At 33.4% G+C, this 27120-nt stretch overlaps 1 protein-coding gene across 5 annotated transcripts; it reads left to right on the forward strand.

Moving 5' to 3' along the window:
• The first annotated feature begins 346 nt into the window (after positions 1-346).
• On the forward strand, positions 347-21507 carry LOC125051180 (anoctamin-1-like). Of its 5 annotated transcripts, none has more exons than XM_047651362.1 (21): positions 347-925; positions 3038-3135; positions 4068-4172; positions 5330-5546; positions 5822-5887; positions 6220-6288; positions 7126-7286; positions 7968-8136; positions 9316-9436; positions 9887-9998; positions 10343-10503; positions 11539-11675; positions 12271-12540; positions 12943-13146; positions 14120-14268; positions 14665-14750; positions 15375-15580; positions 16718-16878; positions 18285-18387; positions 18798-19016; positions 21346-21507. In XM_047651362.1, exons 1-21 carry the CDS (start codon positions 695-697, stop codon positions 21376-21378), a joined length of 3078 nt encoding a protein of 1025 aa, XP_047507318.1. In that variant the 5' UTR covers positions 347-694; the 3' UTR covers positions 21379-21507. The 5 variants fall into 5 exon arrangements, with proteins under 5 accessions (XP_047507318.1, XP_047507316.1, XP_047507317.1 ...); XM_047651360.1 differs by having other exon boundaries at positions 348-925; positions 18798-18990; XM_047651361.1 differs by lacking the exon at positions 6220-6288 and having other exon boundaries at positions 348-925; positions 18798-18990.
• Positions 21508-27120: the final 5613 nt, after the last annotated feature.

The raw sequence follows: 27120 nt of genomic DNA on the forward strand, positions 1-27120 counted from the left end.
CGATATAGGATCCCGCGGCCAAAACAAAAATTGCCACAAACATAGCCCTATGTTTGCTATTTTAGAGTTAGATGTAGAGTCATAACTCAGCGCGAACTATAACTCCCGTATAATATCGAAACGTAATACATTTGTGATATACTAAAGTCACACTTAGCCCCTAGTAGCCCCTAGTCTTGTTTCTGAAACTGAGTCTTAAGTCTTAACACTGGCTCTATACTTAAGTTCTTATTCTAAGGGTATTTAAATCGACTGGACAGATTATGAAACAGCGGATACGGTATATGTCAAATATCAACATTCGTCTGTGGCCTGTGCCAGATATTGACAATGACAAAGATAGTGGCACTGTCACAGTGTCACCTATTGTCCATGTACATACTAGTAATGTATTTTCATAATTCTTAATTTTATTAAAAATAAATATCATTATATATTATATAGATAAGGTAGTAGCAATAGTTATATTATAATTTTGGATTAACATTTTCTTGTGAGATTTATACAGATATCCAAAATTTAGCTCGTTATTAGGCTTTTAATAATAACATCTTCATTGAACATTAAAAGAACTTTGTTCATATTCTGGTGACTAATCGCATTTCGTCTAACTCCATCTCCAGCAAGGCCGACTCTGGACTATTGAGGATGGCATATTAAATTTTATTTTTTTAAGAGACGAGTGTTAGTTGTGATGTCTGACGGCGATCCATCTCTCGAAGAAGACATTCCCAAACCATTACTCGAAAGACCAGAAGAAAATGTGTTTTCCCCAAAGATCACTACGCCAATATACGCTGGCAGTGTAAAGCTACAACACAAGCTATCAGATTCAGGAGAAACAGAATCATTTCTATCGGATGCTCAACGTAACGACCTCGCTTTTCAACAACTCTTTCAAAATGGAGATGAGAACTTTCACGAAGTAAGTTAATCATACTCAATATATAGTTAATATTAAAACAAAACTTTTTTTTACTTTACTAAAAACTTTTGCTTTATAGCAATTTCTATGTAGCAACATATATTAATATATATATATATATTATTTTTTGTCTAAAAGTAAGTGAAAGTTAGATTAAATAAGACAATAATTAGTATTTATTTTTAAGGTTAAATAATATAATAGTGGCACTTAATTTTATTATGCTTCGAATTGCAATGGAATGCTTTGCTTATGGCATCTTGTGGTTTTCTACTATTAATTCTATTTAAAATTTATTATCTATCCATATTCATCCTTACATAACTTACTATAGTTCTATAGTTCTATGTTACATAAATTATAATTATGATCAACAATAGAAAAACAGTATAATCACAACAATGCAACAACTAAGCTATCAGTGTTTAAAAAAATATAGTCCAACTATGACGTATGAACTGAATAGTTATATAGTTTGCATAATAACAACTGTTTGTAACATATGATATGAAATTATGCATTTTTATATTTATTTGATGTTAAAATAAAACTTTTGTCATTTGGAAGGCTTATCTAAAGCTAGCTATTTAATTACATGATAGAGTTATCAAAGTAATAAAGTAGTTAAATAATGGAAACTATGATGATAAGTTGATTTGCTTTTGAATTTTGTTGGAGCAAAATTATTAACAGGTATTTCTTTGCATTGTTGTCAAATATAAAAAATGTTATTATTTTAATGTGATGATTTGAATTAAGTGAAATACTCTGAATTATTCTTACTTCAATTGAATACAAACACAAAATTTCATTAATATTGTATGGGACATCAAATTTAGATGATAATCGAAAAACCTACACATAGCAAGTAAGCAAACATTTGCGTATTAAAAGTAGCAGAAAATAATTACTAAATTTATTAAATATAACAGGGGCTTGTCTTTGCTAATTATGTGGGCGTGTAAAATACAAAAGTCAATAGTGGCATTGCTCATTACTGAAAAATATGCTAATCCTTGGCAGTTTAAAAAGATAAGTGGCGGCACACGCACCTTAAAAATTGACGATCGCGTTTTCATAACTAAAAAAATTGGTTACTCAATAGATTAGTATGGGTTTTTTTCAATGTGTAATTTGACAATTGTTCTGAAAAATAAAGTGAACCTAAAGTTAATGTTGGATTAAGGTTATTGAGTGCAGCTGTTTGGTTTTTGTATGATGTCATCAACTGAATTTTTTTGTTTTTTTTTGAGTCCCTAAGTTAAGAGTTTAATGTTATAATGACTTAATTCGAGCGATTGAGAAGTCTATGTTATCTCTCCGAGATAAAAAATCTTACGTAGATAAAATCTTCATATAAGACCGTCAGTTGTGTTAAAGTGTTAATCAAATACAGATGAATCAGAATCGCAGTTGAAGGCAAGGCCAGACGTAAGTTTTACCAGTCAGTTTAGTGCCGTCATTATGATCGCTAGGAGTATTATAGACATGCTGTGTTATGTATTGTACGACGCCGGCGGTGCTGGGGTATTTAGGCTTCGAAGGCGACGTAGGTCTGTGGCGTATGTTACGAATGTATGTCTTTCACATTATGACTCGATCCGTATTTGTTTTTGAAGCGTCTGAGATAAAATACTATAGCATACAAGTACTGGTAATGGTTATGTAAGATTACTATCTATTAATTAGTAAAAATATAAACGAACTCTTCGGAGACATTATTTTGAACTGTAACACTGTCCAGATAAAGTTTAAACTACCGTGACAACATATTAATTGTATAAAAAATAAAAAAAAATATTTTTAGTTATTAAAAATACAGTAGACATATCTACAAGTGGTGACCTTACGGAAACTAGGTAGCGTTTAAAAGACTGAGGTGTAATTACTTCCAAACACCTAATTTAAAACAATTGTGTTACTTTGTTCAAGGCTATATTCGCTTAACTTTTTTAAATACACGTAACGTTGTTTATACAAATATGCAAAGGTTTTTAAAGACTCGGTCAAAAATCGCTTTACGCCTCTTTACTATAACAAGCCAGCTTCGTGCTATTTAAGACCGGCTTTCGTTGGTAATAAGAAGAACTGATCTGTAATTCTTTGGGCCAGAGGGAGAAGGAGACGCAAGGGAGGATGGCCGATCTTCAGGCCATGTCGGTTCTCAGCACGTACCAAGACAATCTTTCACAGGATATGAATACAGATAGGTGAGTTCGGGAAGCCCTGTTATGTTGATGTTGGGTTATAAGATGTTTTAATTTGGTTGTGATTTCATAAACCTGTGAATGTCCAAAATATGTGTATAATATAAATCAAATATATTACTTAAGTTTATGACTTAAATTAGTCACACCGATATGAGATTTTTCCCAATTGTATTAATTAGATATTTTTTAAATTAAATTTCATATAACTGTAAAGGTATGGTTACATAATTGAATGGTTTTTATCCTTAATTAAATTAAAAACTAATAATATTAATATAATAATTACGTCATTGCTTTGAATGTGACGTTAAAAGCATGGCGTATATTAATCTGCACATTTTGCAATTTTCTTATAACAAAAGGATATAATTGTTTTAATCTCGGTAACAGGTAACCAGTTTAGGTATTTATTAAGATAAATGCAAGTTCAACTAATCTTGATTTTGATCTATGTATTGAAACGACTACCATGAGAATTAAAATAGTGTCAATAATCTTTACAAATGGTGGCGATTATCTACTGTTTGGTCGAAACCGACTTGGCACCTGGGGCTAGAGCAAATCACTTTTGGACTTTTGTGACCCTAGGTCTAAATGAATTTGTATGGGAAGACATTAGCTCGCGTTTTGTCACGTGACCATTATCATACAAATTCGTTTGGCATTAGTAGGTGACGCCTATCGAAAAGTGATTTGGTTTGAAACACCTGGTGTTAAGTAAGATAAGATTTTTGAAAGAGCACTGTACAGGAGGTTTCTTTAATGCTATTTTACTAGCGAAAGAAGAAAAAAATACCTGCGTCTCAATTGTTTTAATAGTACAAAATAATAATATCACATAATAACATCTTTAGCTTCGAGATTAAGATTTTTAAGGGTCACTGCGTTCAGGTTTATCTTCACATTTGTTAGCTCCGTGTAATAAATTGCAGAGATGATAGCGAGGCTTCAACAAAAACCGCAGACGAATGTGGTTGTGGGCCAACATATCCTGATTCGGCCAACAATAATAGTAAACCCACTACCAATCATTGCTCGTGAGTAACGTTGGCCAATGTGATGTATAGAGTAAACATTGGTCCACTCATTTTACCGACCAATCTCAATAATGTATAATTAAACATTATTAAGTTATGATACATTATTGTTTTTTTTTTAAAATTAAATTATATACTATTCTACATACTACCTCTATTAAATACCAGTAATAGCGCCGACGCGTCTAATGCTGTTTAACATAAGTCAATTAAACAAAGGTTTTTCTACAAAAATAACACCTCCGTAAGGTGTTCGTTTACTCGATGAACTTGTCTATGGCTAAAGACAGATCTTATACATGCAGAATAAGCCTCAAACCTTTATGTTTTGTCGCGTTTATTTTTTATAAATAAGTATGAGAAAGAAAAAGTCACCTTACTAAATATACGATAAAGGATGGTTTTGATAGAACCGCAGTGTAATTTAGAGTAGCAAAATTGAGATTGGTCGTAATTTAAGAATGTAGTATTTTTTTTACTAATTTGTAGTTTGCACATTTATATTAACAATATATCATTTTCGTGATTGCACGTAGATTTGCAAGTAAATGATACTGGTATTTTACGAATATTTTACATACCTAATAGTTCACTGTTATTGGTAAGATTGCCTTTTATTTTGCCTTCGAAATCAATGATTATGCATTTCCTTTAATGATACGCATAATATAAACATCCATATTTATTAGCAAATTATGTTATTTATTTTCATTTATTCTATTTCATCTCTATCTATTCATTGCGTGGTATTGTCAGGGGTGAATGTATGGTGGTGGTATTGTTTGTTGATAAAACTCTCATCAATGCATACTAACATTGGTTTTAATCTTATTTTCGCGTCTGCTTTGCATTTATAATAAAATATAAGTGTTATACATAACAAAAATTGTGAATGAACTCTTTTACATCTTAAAGCGAAAGAGAAAAAATTGAGCCAATACAATTTTTGTGTATCGCAGTGGTTGACTTTAAGCGGGGATATCTGAATCCTAAAATCTGTGCATAAATGTTTCGGCTAACAAAACAAAGCAGAAAAATTCAAAATTCATATTGAATATTGAAAGATACACTTCATCTATAAAACATTTATAAAGTTCATATGTTTGTGAGTATAGTTAAATTTAAGATATAGCGAACTTTTCTTGCCCTGTCTCCAGGATAGTAATGGGTGGAATTCTAAACAATCCTTCGCTATCTTTCAATGACGGCGTACGTTCTGTGGACTTCGTGTTAGTATGGGAAGCGGGCAAACAAGATGCGACATCGAGGGAGGCATACGAACAAAGAAAAGTTTTTGAACAGAATCTCGAAAATGAGGGGTTACATCTAGAAAGGGAGGCCCCTGAAAATCTACACGGACTGCACTTTATCAAGGTAGGTCTTAATATAAAAATGCCTTAATTAAATACAACTTTCAGATATCTGAATTATTCTAAGGAGGTTTACAATGTCACGTAATTTTTTGTATATAGTCCATCCGGAGATTATATGTCCATTATGTCTGTTCAATTAATTATTTATCTCTATGGTTTAAACTAAGAATCTAAAACTATTCTGCTCTTCTATATCCTATAATATACATTTTGGTCCTAAAGCTATATTAAAAGTGGAATGTATTTTTCATCGCGTAATTGCATGTTTTTTTCTAGATTCACGCGCCATTATCTGTACTTAGAGATTATAGTGAGATATTAAAACTAAGGATGCCAATGAAGGTAAGACTTTTATAAATATGAATATTATCAACAGATTATGACAGTAATTACATAATTATATCGAGTAATTAGATAAATGTATTTGTATGTGCAAAATTTAATAACGAATTGCTTTTAGTTTAATTGTTTAGTATAGATATTTATTATTTTATGGTAATAAGCCTTATTTACGACAAATATATCCGTCTATTTAATGCTACATTACTTAACACATACAATTACTTGATTTACGAATTGGGTTTTTGCCTGTAATTAATTTGATAAATTTGGTCCTTCGAGCCGGGTGGGTTAACATTACTATGTATTTATTTTTTAATCGTAAAAATTGTTAGGATTGCAGTAAGATACAGAAAAGTGGACGGACGAATGCGATACTGAGCGCTGCCTTGTATATGTCTAAGGTATGCAGTTGTCGAGATCACAAAGCTTCGCTAATAACGCTTGGGGTGCATTAACATACACATTACTAAGATATTTCATATTTCAATAAGAAACTGTTCTTGATTTTGACAGCACAATGCAGTTATTATTAATCGTCGCGCCCTTACCTTAACTAAGCATATAAGGTGGTGGGTTGCTAAATATTTTATATCAATTTCTGTGTTTGTGTCTTTCTTTATTATTTTCTGGAATTGTATGTGTGTTTTGAAATTATTATCGGTGGTAAACTAACTTTGGTGTTTTTGGCTTAAGTGAAATTTGGTGTTGAAATATTTGATATCATTAAGATGATAATATGATTATAACTAACTAACTAATACATTTTATTTACGCGAGTGTGCATTTTAATTAAAATATTTTAAAGTGCAATATAGCTAATTAATTACTATGCATGTCAACATAGCAACGCCTGTTGTATGTTCATATTAAATAACGGATAAACGAATGATCTGTGAAGGCCATTGCCATTGTATGACCCTAACTAAAATAGAGATCCTATAATCATCCTGTGAACCGACGCTGTCTACTTATATCAGTGACTAACAACAGTGTTCATGATATCGTGACGCAGAAATCAAAAAGGCCTAATCAAACCATTACACATACATTTGCCATATATGTCAATTATGTCTGAATTAAAGATATATTTTATTCAATGATAATACCTGCTGCTTAGATATCACTCCCGCTGTGACTACGAGAGCTGAGATGTTTCATCATCCTATGTCAGTCATCAAGTCATTACGTCTTCAATATATAGGAAAGAATAATACAGAAAATAATGATTTTTATTTTAGTTTTCGGCTCTAAAAGATGTACCAGAGAAAACGAACTCCTTCCTGGAGCGTATAGACGTATGGTGGGACGGAATTATGTCAAATATAAGAGTGGACCCGAACCTCTTCCCTGAAAGAAAACATCGACTCACTGCCATTTATTCAAAGGATAAGGAGTACTTGTGAGTATATATATATTTTATTTAGTTATATATTGGAATTATCTTTTTTACGTAATTCTTATTTAAATAAGAGATTTTAGTTTGTGGTATTTTGATAGCCTTTTACTTCTGTACAAGCATGATGAACTAAACACGATATCGATCGTAGTTTTAATAATTGTATTTTAGTAATTTAAGGTTTCATATTGTTTCTCAGTCGATTTATTTTAAACAGTGTGCTAAGTAGTCAATACATTTCTCCATGAGTATTTGCCTATGCTTTTCGTTGGATGACTATTTACCAACTTCTCTATAATTCTTTATTTCATGTAGTTATAAGTTAGTTTGGTTTTCTTATGTATTTATAATTTTTTTAATGTTATAACAATATAATGAATTGTTTTAACACGTATGATGTAATGGCTGAGGGTGCTTAGAATGTGCAAAAAATTTAAAAAAAGGTTGGCGATTTAAAAAACGGAGTTTATTGTCAGATCTTCTAGTGCGTTGTACGACCTTGATTTAAGAACTGGCAGTAACAGTATAATGTAAATTTAGACGTTCATAATTGTACTTATATGAATAAATGACAATTTGATACATTTTCTGCCTGAAAGTGATGATGATGACCAATGACCATGATTAGGATAGCTAAATAATTCCTTTTATATACAATAATAATAATCTGTGTATTCTATTCAGATTCGACACGTCATCGGATTGTTTCTGGACACCGTCGATAAGATCGCGTATTGTGCAATTTATTCTGGATCGAAAAAAATTCTCGGATTCCCCGACGGATGACTTCGCGTTTGGGGTCTCTAGGCTCATATCGAACAACGTATACAGCGCAGCGTATCCTTTACACGATGTGAGTATTAGACTGCGATACAAATTAGTGTCTTTTTTATTTTTTTTATGGCTCTGGCACGATTTGTGCATTAGCCAGCGTCAAGTATAAGATTTTTTATAATTCGTGCTTGCCTGAGAACTTCGACCGTGTCCTCTATGTACGGTTTAGGCACTCTCCCGGTACCGCACAACCCTCCCAAAGGCCGAGAACAAATTTAAATTAAATTAAAACTTGCCCTCGAACCGGGAATCGAACCCGGTACCCCTCACCTAGCTGCCACTTAATAAGACCGCTAGGCTATGAGGCCCCTAAATTAGTGTTTAGTAATTCATTAGTAGTCTTCAGGAATCCACCACTATGTGGAACTCAGCTGCCCGTCGAAGTATTTCTGACTAATTTGACTTAGGGTCAAATTAGCACGTACTAAGCGTACCAATTTTTAAACCTTGCAACGCGAGCCGTTTGGCATTTTGAATGTGAGCTTCCTGCCCGTTTGCCACAGTTTCTATACAATTAAAGGAAGTTTAGTAATAAAGCATGTGGTATATATTATATAAAAGTGGTAGTTGCCTGTTGAATACTAGATTGGTGGTCAAATGGAAAATGGTACAGACAGCATGTCCCCTTTGTGGCTTAATTATTATGCAATTGATTTGGTGACCATCCTTTTTAAGAAACACTGGTACTGTCGAGTTATGTAATATATATGTGACCGTAAAATTGTAAACACCGTTAGATTGTAATCTATCTCGCGAGATTGTGAACTGTCGAAATATTGTGAACCTCAACGCACTGCTTACAATTTAATGTATTATTATTCGGTAGATTGTAATCTATCGAAGTGAAACCGTCAAACTTTACTTCCCAACAATTTATAAATATAACCAAATCTAAAGCTGTGAGTTACTTTCAACACGACATCAAAGTAATCTATTACAATCTATCAGAGTTTACAATTTTACGGTGACATATATTTCACATTTACATGATATCCGATGTAAAGAATGTCTCATAACTAAAGTTTATATGAGGATAACAATGACGATATATGTTCAAATGTTGTATTCAAGCATCTCTAGAGCTGAGTTAATAATTTTAATGCAAATTGAGTTCGTTTATTTATTAAGAATGATATTTAAGAAAAACATTATTGAAGTCAATAAGATAGATTTTAATAGAACATAATTTTGTATACAGGGTGATCTCAAAACGCCGGGCTCAATGCGTCACCTGCTGTATACAGAGTGGGCGAGTGTCTCAAAGTGTATCAAATATCAACCACTCGACTACGTTAAGGACTACTTTGGAGTTAAAATTGGTAATTTTATAAATGATTATACTTAATATTAAGACAGATTTTATTCATAGATGAGGCGAAATCTTATACGTTTTTGACGTAGGGGTGTCATACTTAGCGCTAAGTTTAGATGCTAAATGTAAACGTACACAGATAAGCATGTACCGTACAACCCTATGATAAAAATACTGTCTTTTGGGTATCACTACATAATTTTTACAAACCAATTTCTTCAAGACTTGATTATTGAAATACGAAGTTCAAGTATAGTCGTATTAAGAACCAGTGAAGTATTTCCGAACCAATTCGACTTAAGGTCCTTTAAGAAAAGAGCGTACCAATTCTTAAAAGGCCGGCAACGCACTAGCGAGTCCTCTCATTGAGAGTGTCCATGGGCGGCGGTATCACTTAACATCAGATGAGCCCCCTGTTCTATAAAAAAACATTCACTTATTCATATGTATTTTCCAGGGCTTTACTTTGCATGGTTGGGGTTCTACACACACATGCTTATCCCGGCGTCGCTTGTGGGTCTCATATGTGTAATTTATTCAGCTGCTACTATGGGTTCTGATAAACCGAGGTATGTTACCACTTTGACACTGCATTTGATTCTTCATGACTCATACAAACATACGAACATCGCACTCGGGCTTAGAAGCTTAAATATCATACTCAAATATATTCTGATTCCAATACTTTTTTTTAAGTCGGTTAAGGGAGCGTTCAAGTATTACGTCACGCAATTTTTGGAGATTATTGACCCCCCCACCATGTAACGCGCCGTAACGTTTTTCTGTACTCAATAGTAAAACGTTTCGTGACCCCCCCCCAAGAATTGGGTTACGTAATACTTGAACGATCCCTAAGATCTCACTCGTTTAAGATAGAAGAGAGTTAGGAAATTGATAATTTACTTTTCCCCAGTGATGACGTATGCAAATACAACTCGTCGATAAAGATGTGTCCCCAATGCGACTTCCACTGTGACTTCTGGGATCTGAAGGCCACCTGCCTCCAGTCGAGGATAACGTATCTCTTCGATAATTCTACAACGGTGTTTTTTGCGATATTCATGAGTTTTTGGGGTGAGTTATAAGTTATATTTATTTTCCCAAATATTCTATCTCTACATTTATCACTAAGGCGAAAGAATTACACAATTATACTTAAACTTGGGTAATTCTAGAATAAAAAGTATATACCAATGGCGATACAACCCTTTTAGGTCTGGGCCTCAGATTTATTTATCTGTTCCGTGATCGTTTCTAATAGGCAATTAGGTGATCAACCTCAACCTTTTTCTCACAATGTTATCATTGTGAGAAAAAGGTATGGTGAGTGTTAAATAAGCGGACATAGAAAATCCATTGGTGCATAGCCGGGTATCGAACCTACGACCCCAGGGATGAAGCACGCTGGCGCCACTGGGCTAAAACTACTCATTTCAATTAAACTTTAAATAAAACTTTTATGAATCCAGCCAGAGTACAAACAGATAGGTCTCCTTCTATAGAAACCCTATTTATCGGTTGGTGTCGCGCACATCCAAAAGTGGTGACTTCCGCATCAGTTTCATGCTTGGAACCCGTAGATCCAGTGACTCCATTATATCTACATCATGCACCATTAAGAACGCTAAATAGGTATACTGATAATCTTCCGAGGCGTAGCTATTCACAATCCATATATCCATCATAATACCCAGAACAAAACTGATGGGGAATATAAGGGGCCGTTCAAGTATTACGTAAGCAGATTTACTGCAATTTATCCCCCCCCCTCCTCTTGTCAGCAAAAGTAAGCATAGCTCACTAAAATAATAGTACATAAATGTATAAATTTTTTGTAGGAATCGAAAAATGCATTTCGTTTTCAAGTATAGACGAAATAATTACTGTTGACGTAATCACCAAATAAGAAAATCAAAGAACTCCCTCCCCCCCTATAGTGATTACGTGACGCCCTAACATGATACTGTATTTAGCTTATAATAATAATTATAGGCAAATTTATACTTATAAAGCATTATAAGAAATTCTGTTCTGTGTTCACAATATAGATTCCGTGTATAGTCTAATGAATTTCTATATATAAGATTGTGTAATTGTAAAATATTTTAGGGGCCTGTTTCCTGGAACTATGGAAGCGATATTCAGCAGAAATGACGCATCGCTGGGATTTAACTGGCTTCGACGTTTACGAAGAACATCCAAGGCCACAATATCTAGCACGGCTTGCGCATGTCAAAAGGACCCAGGTATTTATACTCTATCTTCTATTTCTTCTATGAAATTAGGGTAATTGTTCTTCGGATTGGTTTTATTGAACGTTGATAAATTCTTTCTGAATAAACATAATCCATATTAGGGATGATCAATGCTAGAAAAACATCGATATTGACATCGATGTCATAATCGAAAGTCCAAAATCGATGTTCGATATTTATCGAAAACCGAACATCGATGATTTTTGCATTAATAATTGACAAAGAAATAAAATACAGTGAAATGGTTCGAAATTTATTAGAACAGAAGAAAATTATTACATATTCCGATATTTTTTTATCAACTGACTGAATGAAAAGTAATGTTGTTAAAGAAGAACCTTTCAATATATTTCTTTGTTAATAAAGAGTAGTGAGGAAGTGTGAGAGAGAAAGAGAGAGAGAGGGAAAGAGACTACGCCTACTACTACTAATTGGGCGCAAAGAATGAATGAACGCGTTCAAAATTTTAATAAACCTGTTTTGTGGATGCGTTCATAGAAGACAATTTGTTTCGTAAGTTGCATTGGTCGTGCGGGGGAGGCCGGGAGTTTACTGAGTCGAACATTAAAAGCTCTTTTCCTTTCAGCTAAACGTAGTGACCGGCGAAAGAGAACCAATGGTCCCGTTCTGGCGTATGCGTCTTCCAGCAGCGCTGATGTCATTTAGTGTGGTAGCATTACTGGTGTTACTGGCTCTAGCGACGGTGTTAGGAGTGGTGTTATACAGGATGTCCCTTCTCGGCGCCTCGATATTCCGGGAACAAGACCCGAACTCCCTGATCGCGTACAGCCCTATTATGTTCACTTCTGCCACAGCTGCCTGTATTAATTTGGTGTTCATTTGTATTTTTAATTATGTAAGTTTTCCTTCAACGAAATAAGTATTCCTTAGGTAAAACTCACTTACAAAAATTTCCTAAGAAACAAAGAAGCTTAATAAATCAGTTTTATTATTAAAATTTCTTGCTACTATTATTACATTAATAAAGTGACTACTAAAATTGATTTCCCAAAACCGAGCATAACTTCAGTGGATCTGAATTCCATATTAAAATTCTAACTATAGATTTGTAGTTTGAAGAGACTTTTTCTGGCCTTTATAGGAAGATAGAGTATGACTTTTGATCACCATAGACTCAAAAATAGATTTGCACTCTAATATTTCTTAAAACTCGGATTGTACACGAAAAGACGTACTCTAAGTTTCACTAAAACAACAAAGAGGAGGTAAAAAATAAAATTAATTCTTATAATTTCAGATATACCAATACCTAGCGGAAAGGCTAACAGAGAAGGAACTGTTAAGAACTCAAACCGAGTTTGACGACTCGTTGACATTAAAGATATACCTTTTACAATTTGTCAACTATTACGCGTCCATTTTCTACATAGCGTTCTTTAAGGGCAAGTTTGTCGGACGACCGGGTGCTTATATGCGGCTGTTTGGTCAGAGACAAGAAGAGGTAAGTAAATAGAATTATAGAGTTTTTTATTGTATTTGGTTTACGGCAGTAAACGATAAAGATAAGACATACTGAGAACACAGGACCATAATCAGTAAAATAAATAATTACTAAAAAGCACTCAAACCACGGTGTTATTAAATAAAATAAAATTATAATAAAAAACAAAAATTCTAATAGCAAAAAGGTTAGTCGACATCACAGGAGACCGAAGAGCTGGCAGCTACCTCGGACAAAGAATTAGTCTAGCTATTCAAAGGGGGATGCTGCCAGTATCTTCGGAACCTTGCCTAAAAGGACTCCTTTAATTAATATATTTTAGTTATTGTTTTTTGTTATAGTAATAAGAATTAGACTATAAATATAAATGTATTATATATAATTAATACAAAGTATGCAGATAATATATATTCTGAAATCAAATTTGCGTTAAAGAAGTTTTATTTTAAAGATTAGTGCAATATTTAGAAATATACACTATAAGGTTTTTATCATGTACATTGTACATATATGATAACACATATACATAAAATGCAGTTTTGATGTTATGCTATTTGTGAGATAGATGATAAATTTGTTGATATTGTGAAATTTTGCGGACAAACTTTGAAAAGGATTGGTTCATATGAAATTCTAGGTTTTGTTATGACTTATGATCAGCCAATTTAATAGCTACCGCTTCGTGGCTTAGTTAATGTATATAGCGTATAACGTGAAAGTCCTGGATTCAATTTGCGGCGAAAATAATAAATGTTTAATATACACACAAAAAACTGATTAAACACTGGCCTGTATACTATATAACTAGACACAGAAATGTGTCTACCTCATGTCCTATTTGACGGTCACAGAACTTCAATAAATACCCGAACTCTTTGAATAATTCAAATTTTGAATTATTTTTTCGCTACCCTATTTTCATGACACATTTTTCATATTTGAAAGTGGTAAAAATTTGTTAACGCGTCTGCAGTGTTCACCTGGTGGTTGTTTCCTCGAACTCTCCATCCAGCTGGCTATCATCATGGTGGGGAAGCAGTTCATCAACACCATAGTTGAGATGATGATGCCCTATCTGCTTAAGTGGTGGAATATTATACGTGCAATCGGCAGGAAAAACACGTATGTGAAATTAAATTTTTTAGGTTCTTTAAGTTGACAATATTTGTGTTGTTTGACTGACTTTTAACACATTTTTTGTAACATACACACAACATGACACACATATTACTAATGTTTATAGTAAATAAAATTACTTATGTACAAAAAACAATCTCACGCCTCCACGCTCTCACGAATTTAAAATTTCGCATTATTATTATTTAAAAAAGAAATGCATCAAAAACCGGCACGCTCATTATGTTTTCCTAAAATAATTTCTAAATTTATATTCATATAGAGAATTTTATGCTTTTGTATGTAAAGAACAATTTTAGTTAAATTTTAGTTTTTATCATTACAAATTATTTGTAAAATATTTGAAATGTACGAAATGATAATGTTTTGTCATCATTTTAGAATAAAGAGCTCTCTGCGGTGGGTGAAGGACTTTAAATTGGTTGACTTTGGAAATATGGGTCTGTTCCCCGAGTACTTAGAGATGGGTAAGTTCAACATTCAAATTTCAATTCTACAACTTGCTTAACGGAGATTTTTTATTATCTTTGATTACGTTGCAGACATTGCCTTTCTTTGATCCAATTAGATGATAACCGATGTTATATACGGATATATAAATTATTAATTTGCCAAAAATCTAACCAAGAATCTTTATTCGTTTGTGACTTTCCTTACCTCTTAAGAGTTATATGAATTCAATAATATAAAATTAAAAATTACATAACCTTCGACAACTTTCATCATCAGAGTAGTATCAGCTATTTACCAGCACGTATGGGTGTTACAAATTTCAGGTCAAATATGTGTGAAAATAAAGTAAACGCCCATTATACGTGTAAGATTTCAAACGTACTTTAACTTTTTAACCTTGAAACCTGAACAGATCTTCATAAAGTCTAGCTAATAACAATCTCGATTATATGTAAGCTTTAAAAAAGTAACGCTAAATTACCGGTCCATTCGTTTAGGAGCTACGATGTCACAGACAGACACGTCAATCTTATTTCTTAGTTGAACTTTAATCCCCAGTAACAAGATTGAGTACGTATCATAACGCGTTCTGATGCAAAGCAAATATTTTCATTGACTTTGTTATTATGCAATTTTAGTATTACAATATGGTTTCGTGACGATATTTGTGGCGGCGTTTCCTCTAGCGCCATTGTTTGCGCTCATCAACAATATATTAGAGATGAGGCTTGATGCTTCCAAGTTCCTTTCGTGTTATCGCCGTCCTGTGCCCCAGAGAGTCAATGATATTGGGGTGTGGTATAAAATCCTGGACTCTATTGGAAAAGTCAGCATTATTACAAATGTAAGTCAAAATAAATATTATTTTTATTTTTTTCGGTAATTAAGTAATAATATTATCAGGGGTAGGTAGGTTTTAACTTTTGAGTAAAAATATGAGGTTTCATAAGAGTAAGAGAGTGACATATGACGTTAACGATTATAAGCATTAAGGCCAAGCTTCAGAATCAAGACTTAATAAGTTCTGTATGTCAAATCCAAGTGTCGTACGCTACTAAGTATCCAACCCTAATAGCACTTGCCTATCATTTCGCACTCTGCTATATTTAATTATGCAAATGCATAGAACTATACAGATTAAATTTGTATGAGGGAGCTTTCATGTATTACGTCACGCAATATTTGGAGATTATTGATCCCCCCCCCCCCCCATGTAACGCGTCGTAACGTTTTTCTGTACCCAAGTATAGTAAAACGTTTCGTGACCACCTAGTGACTCTTTATACCTAAAAGTTACCATTATGCGTTACGTAATACTTGAACGCTCCCTAAGACACCCAAAACAGTAACGGGTTTGGGCTTGTAAAATCCTACTTAATGTTGTAAACGCGAAAGTTTGTAAGTGTGGATGAATGTTTGTTACTCTTTTACGTAAAAACTACTGAATGGATTTTAATGAAACTTTACAATAATATAGCTTATACACCAGAATAACACATAGGCTACACAGTTTATAAAGATATTGTGTGAATTGTCCAAAATATCAAGTAAGTAGAAAAAATCTACCTACTACGAGCTATTCTGGCGTGTGATGCCAAAACCGCTAGAGTTACACATATGTAATGCATGATGGAAATATTTATCTTAAATAGTCGTACAAAAAAGCCCGCCACAGTATATATCATAGATATATGTGTAAGCCATTATAGTCTAAATAGTGAATCATAAGTACAATCAAAATTGATAATTTATTTCAAATGCACATTTGGTAGTAATAAATTGTTGATTCCTAAATGAAAATAGATACTATTATCGCTTCTGGTATTTAAAGTAGATAAAATATGCATTTCACGCTACTTCATTTGAACAAATGTTATTTTAATCCTCCGCATATAAAGGTCTAGGGCACCAGCTAGTATGAAATAAAATCATGAAAAAGATTGAATTATGGTTTTACAGATAACATATTAATAAATTTCAGGGTTTCATAATAGCGTTCACGTCAGATTTTATACCGCGCCTAGTATACAAATACACAGCGGGCACATTGGACCAGTACGTCAATCACACCCTCACTGATTTCAATGTTACGGTGTTGGAAACACATCCTTTGAAGACAACGTATAATGGGAGTATGTGCAGGTATATGTTAAAGAATATAAATTCTGGAGTGGGTAGTTGCAGAAAGTAATCTCTGGAACCGGTTATTTATTTATTTACATAAAGTACAATCTTATTTAATAGGTAAGAATTAAAACAAACATAAGAAATTAATTAGGAAAAACAAGATAACGAATATTTACAAAATGAAAAAAAACTAACTAATTAGTACAGGCACTTACAAATAGTACAACTTTTGTCAGTTCATTCAACGGGCAATAAAAAAGGTACTTTATTCTAAGACCTACAACGCACTAGCGGCTGGCCGCAATGCGGTGTGCCGCTGCGGCGGGCCGCACATCGATTATTATATGAAACCGCACGATAACAACGCACTGACTTGCGGTCAATCGTCAACCGCTCCGGTTGATCTGGAGCTCCGGCGAGCCGCACCGGTTGAATGATGCGGCGCGCCGCGTCCCCTCCACGCACTCGGCGCGGTTAGCCGTCCTACCTACGTCATCACATATAATTATTTAACAAATGTAAACAAAATATTGTAAACCTATTTTAAAAGACTAAAAAAAAAATTTAAAATATGTTTATTATGGAACATAAGATACATGTATCACTTATTCCACGTCATTAAATTTGAATTTGTAATATTTCAAGAAGCACTGACGAGTGACGATTGCGGCAGACCGCAATAGGACCGTAATAGGGACGGTTAGCCGGAATACGGCAGGCCGCTACGGCGGACCGTATATACCGCGGCCCGCCGCAGCGGCACACCGCATTGCGGCCAGCCGCTAGTGCGTTGTAGGCCTAAGTGCCCTTTTTAGGCGGTTTGGTACTAGCCGAGGGTATACATATATATGACATATAGTGACAAGCGGACGATGTTGCCTCCTGACGTACCCATTAGGCACATCGAAGTACTTTTGATTAAGTCCATCACAAGCGCGAACAACCGAGAATAAATTATTCCGGTCTTATAAAAAGGGTACGCCGTATAGATGTGCCAAACTTTACAGGGCAGCCATTTCAAAACAATATTATCATGTTAGGTTTTGTCATAACTATTATAATTCCTATTATGTTATTATGAAAATTGGCCTACAAGCAAACAAAAGGGTTTGTTTTGAAACAAAATAAAAACTTTAAATGACACAGTTTTCTAGAAACAAATAAAAAAATCCGTCACGTTACCGACTTATTAATTTGAAATTTAAAACGTTTGTATTAATATTTGTATTTTGTTGCTACAAAATTAGCAACAATTCAATAATTATTATTGACATGTAGGTGTTCGCATTAATTATTGTGGTATTGAGAAAACTGAGTACTTAAACAACAGAGCAGTTAAATTTAAATTAACTTAGATTAATTAGGTCAATAAAAATTCAGTAGGCATACTACAGTGAAATAACCATGATTTTTTTCTACAGTTACCCGGGGTATTGGTCGTACAATGAAGGCGATGATTACCAGCACTCGAATTGGTATTGGCACGTGATGGGTGCACGACTTGCCTTCGTTGTCGTTTTTGAGGTACTCTTTTTTTTTTAATAATTCCATATGAATATTTTCAAAGGAATGTTTGAAAAAACTATTAAAATTCCATCCTCTTCCAACACTTTCTAAGACACTTTCTGCCGGAGCGAGCGCTTTGTGGAACAAGCTGTCAGTAGAGGTATTTCCTAACCAATACAACTTAGGGGCCTTCAAGAAAAGTGCGTACCATTCCTGAAAGGTCGGCAACACACCCGCTAGCCACTGGCGTTGCGAGTGTTTATGAGCGGTGGTCATTATTCAAAGTCACCCGATTGCTCGTTTGCTTTCTGTCACATAAAAAAAATTTGGTCAGCAGTTTCCTACCAAAGATAAAAGTATAATATCTATGATTTTATATTACATATATTTCCCTATTCAATTCTCACATACACCTGTTTTATTTTCAGAACGTGGTAGCATTGGTCATGATATTCGTCCGTTGGGCGATACCAGACATGTCGGGCGAATTGAGAGATAGGATCCGACGCGAGGCCTACGTCATCAACAGTTTCATAATGGAGGAGACAAGAGCTCGCTCTCTCGCTCGTACACCTATACCAAACCGCGTCATGAGCGAGACAGGAAATGGAAGACCTCAAGGTCACCGCAGTAATAACACGGTTACGGTAGGCGTTGGACGTATGCGTGCTTAATAACGGGGCACGTTCGCTGCTATCCTAAGAAAATTTTTAAATAAAAAAAAGTTTTAAATAAAAATAAATTTAATAAAATTTGTTTTATATTTTAATATTATCAAAGCAGCTAGCGAGACCCGAATAAAATACTGTGTTGTGTTGATACTCTGACTAAATTTGAGTTCATTCCCCGTAACAACATCACTAGTGAGTAGTTCAGTGTGTTTTTTAGAAATATATTAGATTTGTCATTGACTACAATACTCATATATATATTCTTGTCTTTGAATTAAAAAAAGGAGACCATGAATTTTTAAAGTAGCTCTGCATAACCGGCTTTGTATTCGCTTTGAACTAAAATTTGCTTAGTTTTATAAAATTGCATTTGGAAGGGGTGTAATTTTATTGAAAAGTATCTCAATATTTGTATAAATAACCGGTTATAAATAGTCAGTGTTTTGAACACAATATGGCGTTTTTAAAGCAGGGACATCAAATAGACATTTTCATACGAATTTTCTATTAAAATTTTTTTAATAATTTAACTATAAATATTTATTTGATTAAAGATGTTCTTGCTTAAAGATTCTCTTTTAGCTTCAACATGGCAGCCCCACACATGTGAGTGATACTGGTTTGAACACATTTGCATGATTCATTAACTACACTAAATCACATAACATGCACGATTCCAATATTCAACCAATAAACAGTAAGACTGTTTAGTTAATAAAAAAATATTATAAATATCGTTTCATATTAAATCGGACATCTTAGAATTCTACATATTTACATTTAATTCTTTGTACAATACTCAAACTTCTTTTTAATTTTGATTTAAAATCGTAAGAACATAATACGATAGTAAACAAATATATCTACAATAAAAAAGGATTGATTTAAAGTCACAAAAAGTAGGTTTATGTTGATAAAAAAACATATTTATCACTGCTGTTAGAAAAAAATATCGATTAGTATTTGGTTTTAATGTTCTTATATATTTTCTTAGGGGTATCTCCGCACAGAACATTTATATAAAGCAGCGTAATAAAATCTATAAAGAACCTTGCTAGTTATCCTATGTATGTCTTAAAAATAAGCTACTGTTACACAGATACTAGCTGATCCGGCAAACGTCGTTTTGCCATGTTTATCATTTATAATAAAAAAATAGAGATTGATCGTAGAGGGTTTAAAATTAGGGGTTGTATGTATTTTTTAATGCTGTATCATAAAAAAATATCTAAAAATAAAATTAAAATATTTAGGGGTGGACTACCCTTAACATTTAGGGGGATGAAAAAAAGATGTTGTCCGATTCTCAGACATACCCAATATGCACACAAAATTTTATGAGAATCTTTCGAGCCGTTTCGGAGGAGTTTAACCACAAACACCGCGACACGAGAATTTTATATATTAGTTTTATGTAAAACTTGAATATTGGAACTGGTTAAAAATGCGAATATTTCGAAAGCGAACACTAACACACCATACTGTCTTAACACATGATAACTTCTATACTACCACTAATACAAATTGGTTGCAAATTGCGATTAATTCTATAAATCGCTTTATTGTAGGTTGGCGGCTTATACATAGCATGTTATTTGTAATTACCTAAACTTAAAACTGTTGTCTTCAATACGACTAAAATTATTATATAGAGATGTTTTTAATTATTATAGACCTCGTTACATCTGCGGAATTAGGAGGTTAAAAAATAAAATAAAAATGTGTTTATTCATTATCAGTAAATATGCATTAGGTACAATGTATTAGATTTGGGAACCATTTATATTGGCTTTTTTCCCGCCAGTGTCACATAATCAAAAGAATTAAATAAAAATAAATATTGGTTGTTTGTAAAGTAGGTTTACGATCGAGATGTTTACGTGATAACGTCTTATTGGTGATATAAGTTTTTGGGAAGTAAGGAATTAATGAAGATCAAACAAATCTCCATTCGTTTGTATGCCGCTAGAGTGAGAGAGACGGAAGATCGGTCCACTCACTCGAACGCTATGCCAGCCTCCGCTCGTGAGGATTCCGCGTGACAAGTTTCACGGAATGACTGGCAGCGCTCGAGATGAGACAGGAGATCGGTCCGTCTCTCTCTCGTTATACCTGCGATCGCGCTCGTGAGGTTTTGGTGTGACACAAGTTTCTGAACATGTCACCCGACTAAAACGATTTTAAAGACGTTATCACGTCAAAAAATTTTTTTTTACTGAATACTGGAATCATAGGATGGCGATCATGTATGTTTGTCTATTGTAATATAGCATTTTTACACTGTTAATAAATGTCGACTATACAGGTGACGCCGGGGAATCACACTGGAACCACATAGCTGCCTTGTCTGGCTCCGATTTCGATCTGGCTGCGCACGGGGAGCATCTGGACATAAGAGATCTGACACACGTCACACATCCAAGCCGGGATAGAACGCCGCCTGCGCATGTCTAGTGTAGTTCGGTGTGAAGTTGTGTTAAGTTTGCTATGTTCGCAGCTTAGGGAGCGTTCAAGTATTACGTCACGCAATTTTTGGAGATTATTGACCCCCCCATGTAACGCGCCGTAACGTTTTTCTGTACCCAAGTATAGTAAAACGTTTCATGACCACCTAGTGACTCTTTATACTTAAAAGTTACCATTATGTGCTGTAAAGTACTGGAAGGTCTATAATAATATTAACAATAACGCGTAATCAAAAGCCCCCCAAAATTCGTTACGTAATACTTGAACGATCCCTAACTGTACTTTTTAAGTGGTTTCGGCAAGCTTACCACGTGAATTATTGAATTCACTAATTAAAGTGATAATGACGTCATCAAACGATAAATATCTATTTATGGCGCTGATGTTGCAAACTGAAATTATGGGGTTCGAGAACATGAAATCAGGTTTGGAATCACAATTGAAAATACGTGGTAAACTTGCCGTTTTTTATAGATTCTGATAAAAAGTATCTAGTGTTGTGGCGCCAAAAATTCACGAGATCCATTATTTATATTTGACGGGTAAATCAATCTTTTTATTACGAAATGTGAGGCGAAGTTTTGAGGGGTTTAGCGCCACTGAATTATTATATAGCTAAGTTCATCTTTTACTAACTTTAATACTAAACTATTTTAAACGGTGTCGCTATATAATTGCGTATATTAACATATCTTATATAATTGTACTATATGCTACAGTATCTTTTGCTAAGTGTTATTATATATTTATATTCACTAAAATTTGCTTAGACCAACAGTGCCGTATATACCTCACAAGCACAATGTTTAATAATTTTTCGTACTTTTATTTAATATAATTAAATCATCTAACCATTTCTTCTAAGACTAAATACTATATTTTAATACGTTATTGTAAAAAGTTTACAAGAAAGTACATGAAATTAGTCAAAAAAGTTCCTGTCTCGAAATATTTCGTGTACTTAAAATCATATCAAGTAGTTTTATGCGATACTTTCATTTAAATGAATAAAGAAACGTAATTATAAGCTACGCATTTATACCATATGCGCAGTCCGTTAGCTCTCTTTGATTTTTTTTGCCTTTTTTGTAGGGAATTATTTAAAAGTCTTTATAAAGTATTGTTTAATTAAATCAGAAATTTATCGGAGACTTAGCACATTATTTTGCCAAAAAATGTTACCTAAACTTAGCGATGGTAAGTATAATTGAATCTCACTTTATTTTAAATATAATTAAGAAAGATATCAAATTTAACTGTTGCTTAAAGCTTTTTATATATAACTTATTAATGTTATTCTGGGCACAAAACAAAGTTTTGTTATAACTCATTTAGTCGAAGATCTAGCCGTTGTGAAACTTCCATGTGTAATTTTGATGTAAATATCATTATATATTATAGATCTATATATTTGTGTTTATATACAAAATGTTATTTCACTCGAAAAAAACACCATTTTATACAATTGAGTTAAAAATAAATCGATACAGATAATTATATAAAGATTTTATAATACGATAATTTAACCCAATAAAAGTGCGGTTTTACTTTGGTTTGGTATGCTCCATGCGTGAAAGAGCCCATATAGGCTTAAGGCATACATTAACTTTACAATTGTTTAACATTATCCCCTTTATTCATGAAATTCTTTTAACGCTGTTTTAACAAAAGTACCGATACGTTGCTATGTAAAATCGTTTACATAAAGTTATTTTTTATTACAAAGTTTAAAACGCTTACGTACTAAATGGCTGCGTCAAATATTTGTATAATTGTAAGTCGCGCTTTAAGTTCATTTCGAACGATGTGTTGCGTTTAATTCCAAATACGCCCACGGATCGCTGCTCAAGTTTTCTATACAAGTTTCTTGTTCCTATTCTTTTACGTTCACGATTTTACGTGTAAAAGTTATTAAAACAGCGTAAGAAGACTCATTATTTTATAACAATAAGGGGTGTAATGTGGTGCTTTAACAATTTCTTTATTTTATAAACATTAGTTACTAGTCTAAAATATCTCGAAATCATACTCAAAGTATAAATGTTATAAAATCACAACTAGATGGTAAATGAAAATGAAATGATGCACTTTCTGACAATAATATTTGGCCATCCATAACTTTGATTTCCGTTACTATTTGCGATTGATGATTTGGCTGTGTTTAAATTTTAAATGCTAGGAAACAAAAAGTTGTTAGTTATCTAACTTGTTTTATTTTATATTAAACGATGCAGTCAGTGGGGTTACAAGAGTTATTGAATTGTGGATCTCACGATTAATATCTCAAAACCTATTCCCCTAAAATTAGGATATACCAACGCGATGTATTTCGTTTATTATAAGCCATGTCTGTAAGATAGGTTAGTGATGCCAGTAGTGAGTCGCTTTTGATGTTTACCATTTTTGGAGTTTAATGTACGCTTTATATTTACATGTTCAATATATGGAAAGTTGTGATAAATAGTGTTTTATTTCCACACCTTAGGGAGCGTTCAAGTATTACATCACGCAATTTTTGGAGATTATTGACCCTCCCCCCCATGTAACGCGCCGTAACGTTTTTCTGTACCCAAGTATAGTAAAACGTTTCGTGACCACCTTTATACATAAAAGTTACTATTATGTGGTGTAAAGTACTGGAAAGTCGAAAATAATATAACAATAAGGCGTATGTCAATCGCCCGCCCCGCATCGTAACGTTTTACACCCACCCCCCCAAAATTCGTTACGTAATACTTGAACGCTCCCTTACTCCGGGCAGACTTTTGGCTCAGTCTCATAATACCTACTTCTTGCTCTTTGTTAAACTCGTGGTATGGAACCCCATTTTTAGTGCTACGTTTAATCTTCCGAGACTGCTGTCTAAAATCTTAAAATAATGGCGGAAGGGATTTTCGTATATCGACGACATTATGTATTATTGATTAATCATGTAACATGCTTGAAACTCGAGGGATGCTTGGTTACATAATCATATTTATATGGTTCGTTAAGATTTAAAGTAAAGAGCCTTAAAAACTAATTATGTCCATAAATCATTAAAACAGACTGTATATATATATAATATATTGTCCATTGAAATGTTACATTTGCTGAAAATTTGTTAGAGGACTCAATTTTATTTATGGAACATGTGGGGGCAAGCTTAAACCCAAGTTTATGGGGTTGGCGCCCTTGTCCCCCGGCCGCCATCTTGGAAAAGGGCACACGTTTTTGGCTATATCTCCTAAACTATCCATCGTACAAAAAATTTGTAAGGACATATTTTGAAGCAAATCACCTACCTGACTTTTTATCATAAACCCAAAAATTCAAAAGTTATACCTAAGTGAAAAATTGTCCTGTTTTGCTTAAGAATTTTTTTCTTTTCATCATATCAAAAAATTATATCAGAACAATTTTGTAGTGGATTTCTTTCTGAAGATTTTCCTCTATACATTTTTTTTAATTCCGTTAATTGGATACGCTGTTACAGAGCTCCAAAGTTGACCGGATCGTCAATGCTCATTAGGCCGGTCAAAACAACATTTTTACTTTACTTTTATGATCTTTCATTTATTTTAAACAGATTTTCGAAATTTTTTGTTCAATTCCAACAATTTTACTTATTTCAGTCATATATGATACTGAGAAATGTAGCAGTTTTTTGTGTACACCCGACCTCTGCTAGCTTTCTAAGAATATAGTCATTGTCAACCGTGTCAAACACTTATGTTATGTTCAAGTAAACTACTTCAAATACGTCATCAAGTCTGGATATAGATGACTTGAATTAGAATTCACCGTCGGAAGAGATTGTTTGGTTATACACGTATTCAATGTATCAATGGACACTTTTCGGTGGAGTAATTTTTTTTCACAGTGGGGTCCAAAGTAAAGAAAAATTTATGATTTGAAAAAATGTTATATTGTATCACTTAATATTATCTTGAATACACTCAATAAACAACTATAAATAGTATGTCTAACGCAAGAACTCATCAGTACCAATCTAGTGGATATTATGAGAAAGATACAGGATGTAGATATTTTCGAATTTTAAGAAGAATTAGTAAAAAAAAGTCAATTTTCATATAAAAACCAAAATAAATTATAACTCTGCAGGGGTTGACCTTAGAGACCTCCCGTAGTACAATTTCTTGCCGCTGATGACCTCATTTATCCCCTATTCGCGTTTGATTCACGACTTTTTGGCCACCCTGTATATGATCTTTGGTTTTAGATGCTTGACAATATTTATTAGATCGAAATTCTAATCTTCGAATTTTCTTTATAGCCAATTAAAATTAGTATTTAAATAACTTCCTATATTTGATTCTAAATTATATTCCGTGAGTAGCAATAGTTATTTTAATAATGATTGTATATTTTTCGTTCATTATGAGTTTTGTTTTTGCTGAAAGCTGAAGAATTTTTATTTATTTATTCACAAAAATACATACACTATTCTTACATACTAAGCTTTGATTATGTCGATAAAAAAAAAAAAAATTAAAATATACAATATTAAATAAATAATATACACAATATCGCTACTGTGAACTCACTCTGAGAACATATAAAGATGTTGATAGTGTCGGAGACAGCATTCAGAAAACGCAGCGTCTTTGTTTACGGGGATCTTAGCCTTTGCCTTCGCATATATCCCCTAGGTACAAAGAAACCGAGTTCTTGGATAACACTTGGGTGTTATCATGTTATGTTATGTTATGTTATACATAGTGTATACAGTAGGCCAATTAAAATAAGGTTCATTAGGCGAATCTTAGGAATTTACTTATTATTTTATACAGTGCATTTAACGAGGAATGTTAGGTCTAATACAGAGGATTTAATTGTATTAGCGAAGTTGAATTAGGGGCAACTATTCCATAACTCATAAGGAATTTAAGTGTAGATACCATGAACGTCCGATTCCCATACTGATACAACATAATTTTATATATAGATTAAACATGTTCGATAATAGCGACAGCAGTGTTGGATTAGCGGTTAAGCGTTTCTCAGCGAAGGTCACGCGTTCGATTTTCGAACATGACAGTGCCTTATTATTTCTACACTTGCTGTTAGATAAAAGGAATCATCCCAATTAGATCGGTAAGTAACAGGACACGACATGACTCATTATATACTTTTACTAGCTGACCCGGCAATCGTTGTTTTGCCATGTATTTTCTAGGAAACATTTTTTTAGTTCAATATTGATCGTAGAGGGATGAAAATTAGAGGTTGTATGTATTTTTTATGCTGTATCATAAAATAAAAAAAAGTTTTTTGGAGTGGACACCCCTTATCTCTTAGGGGGTTGAAAGATATAAGCCTATTCTAAGACTTACTGAATATGTATAAAAAATTTCATAACAATCGGTCGAGCCGTTTAAGAGGAGTATGGGAACGAATATTGTGACACGAGAATTTTATATATATAGAGATATAAATATATTGATAAGTTACCTTAGTTTGTTAACCCTTGTTAGGTTTAATTACTATAAATGGTCATGCTCAGCGTGTCTTCAACTTAACGTTACATAAAATACTTTAGACTCATCCTTGAAAGTGTATTTCAAGAATTATATAAGAATGCTAGAAGATAGCCACTTTTAGTTATCAAAAC

Source organism: Pieris napi, chromosome 7, assembly GCF_905475465.1.
Source record: "Pieris napi chromosome 7, ilPieNapi1.2, whole genome shotgun sequence".
NCBI classification, from domain to species: domain Eukaryota; kingdom Metazoa; phylum Arthropoda; class Insecta; order Lepidoptera; family Pieridae; genus Pieris; species Pieris napi.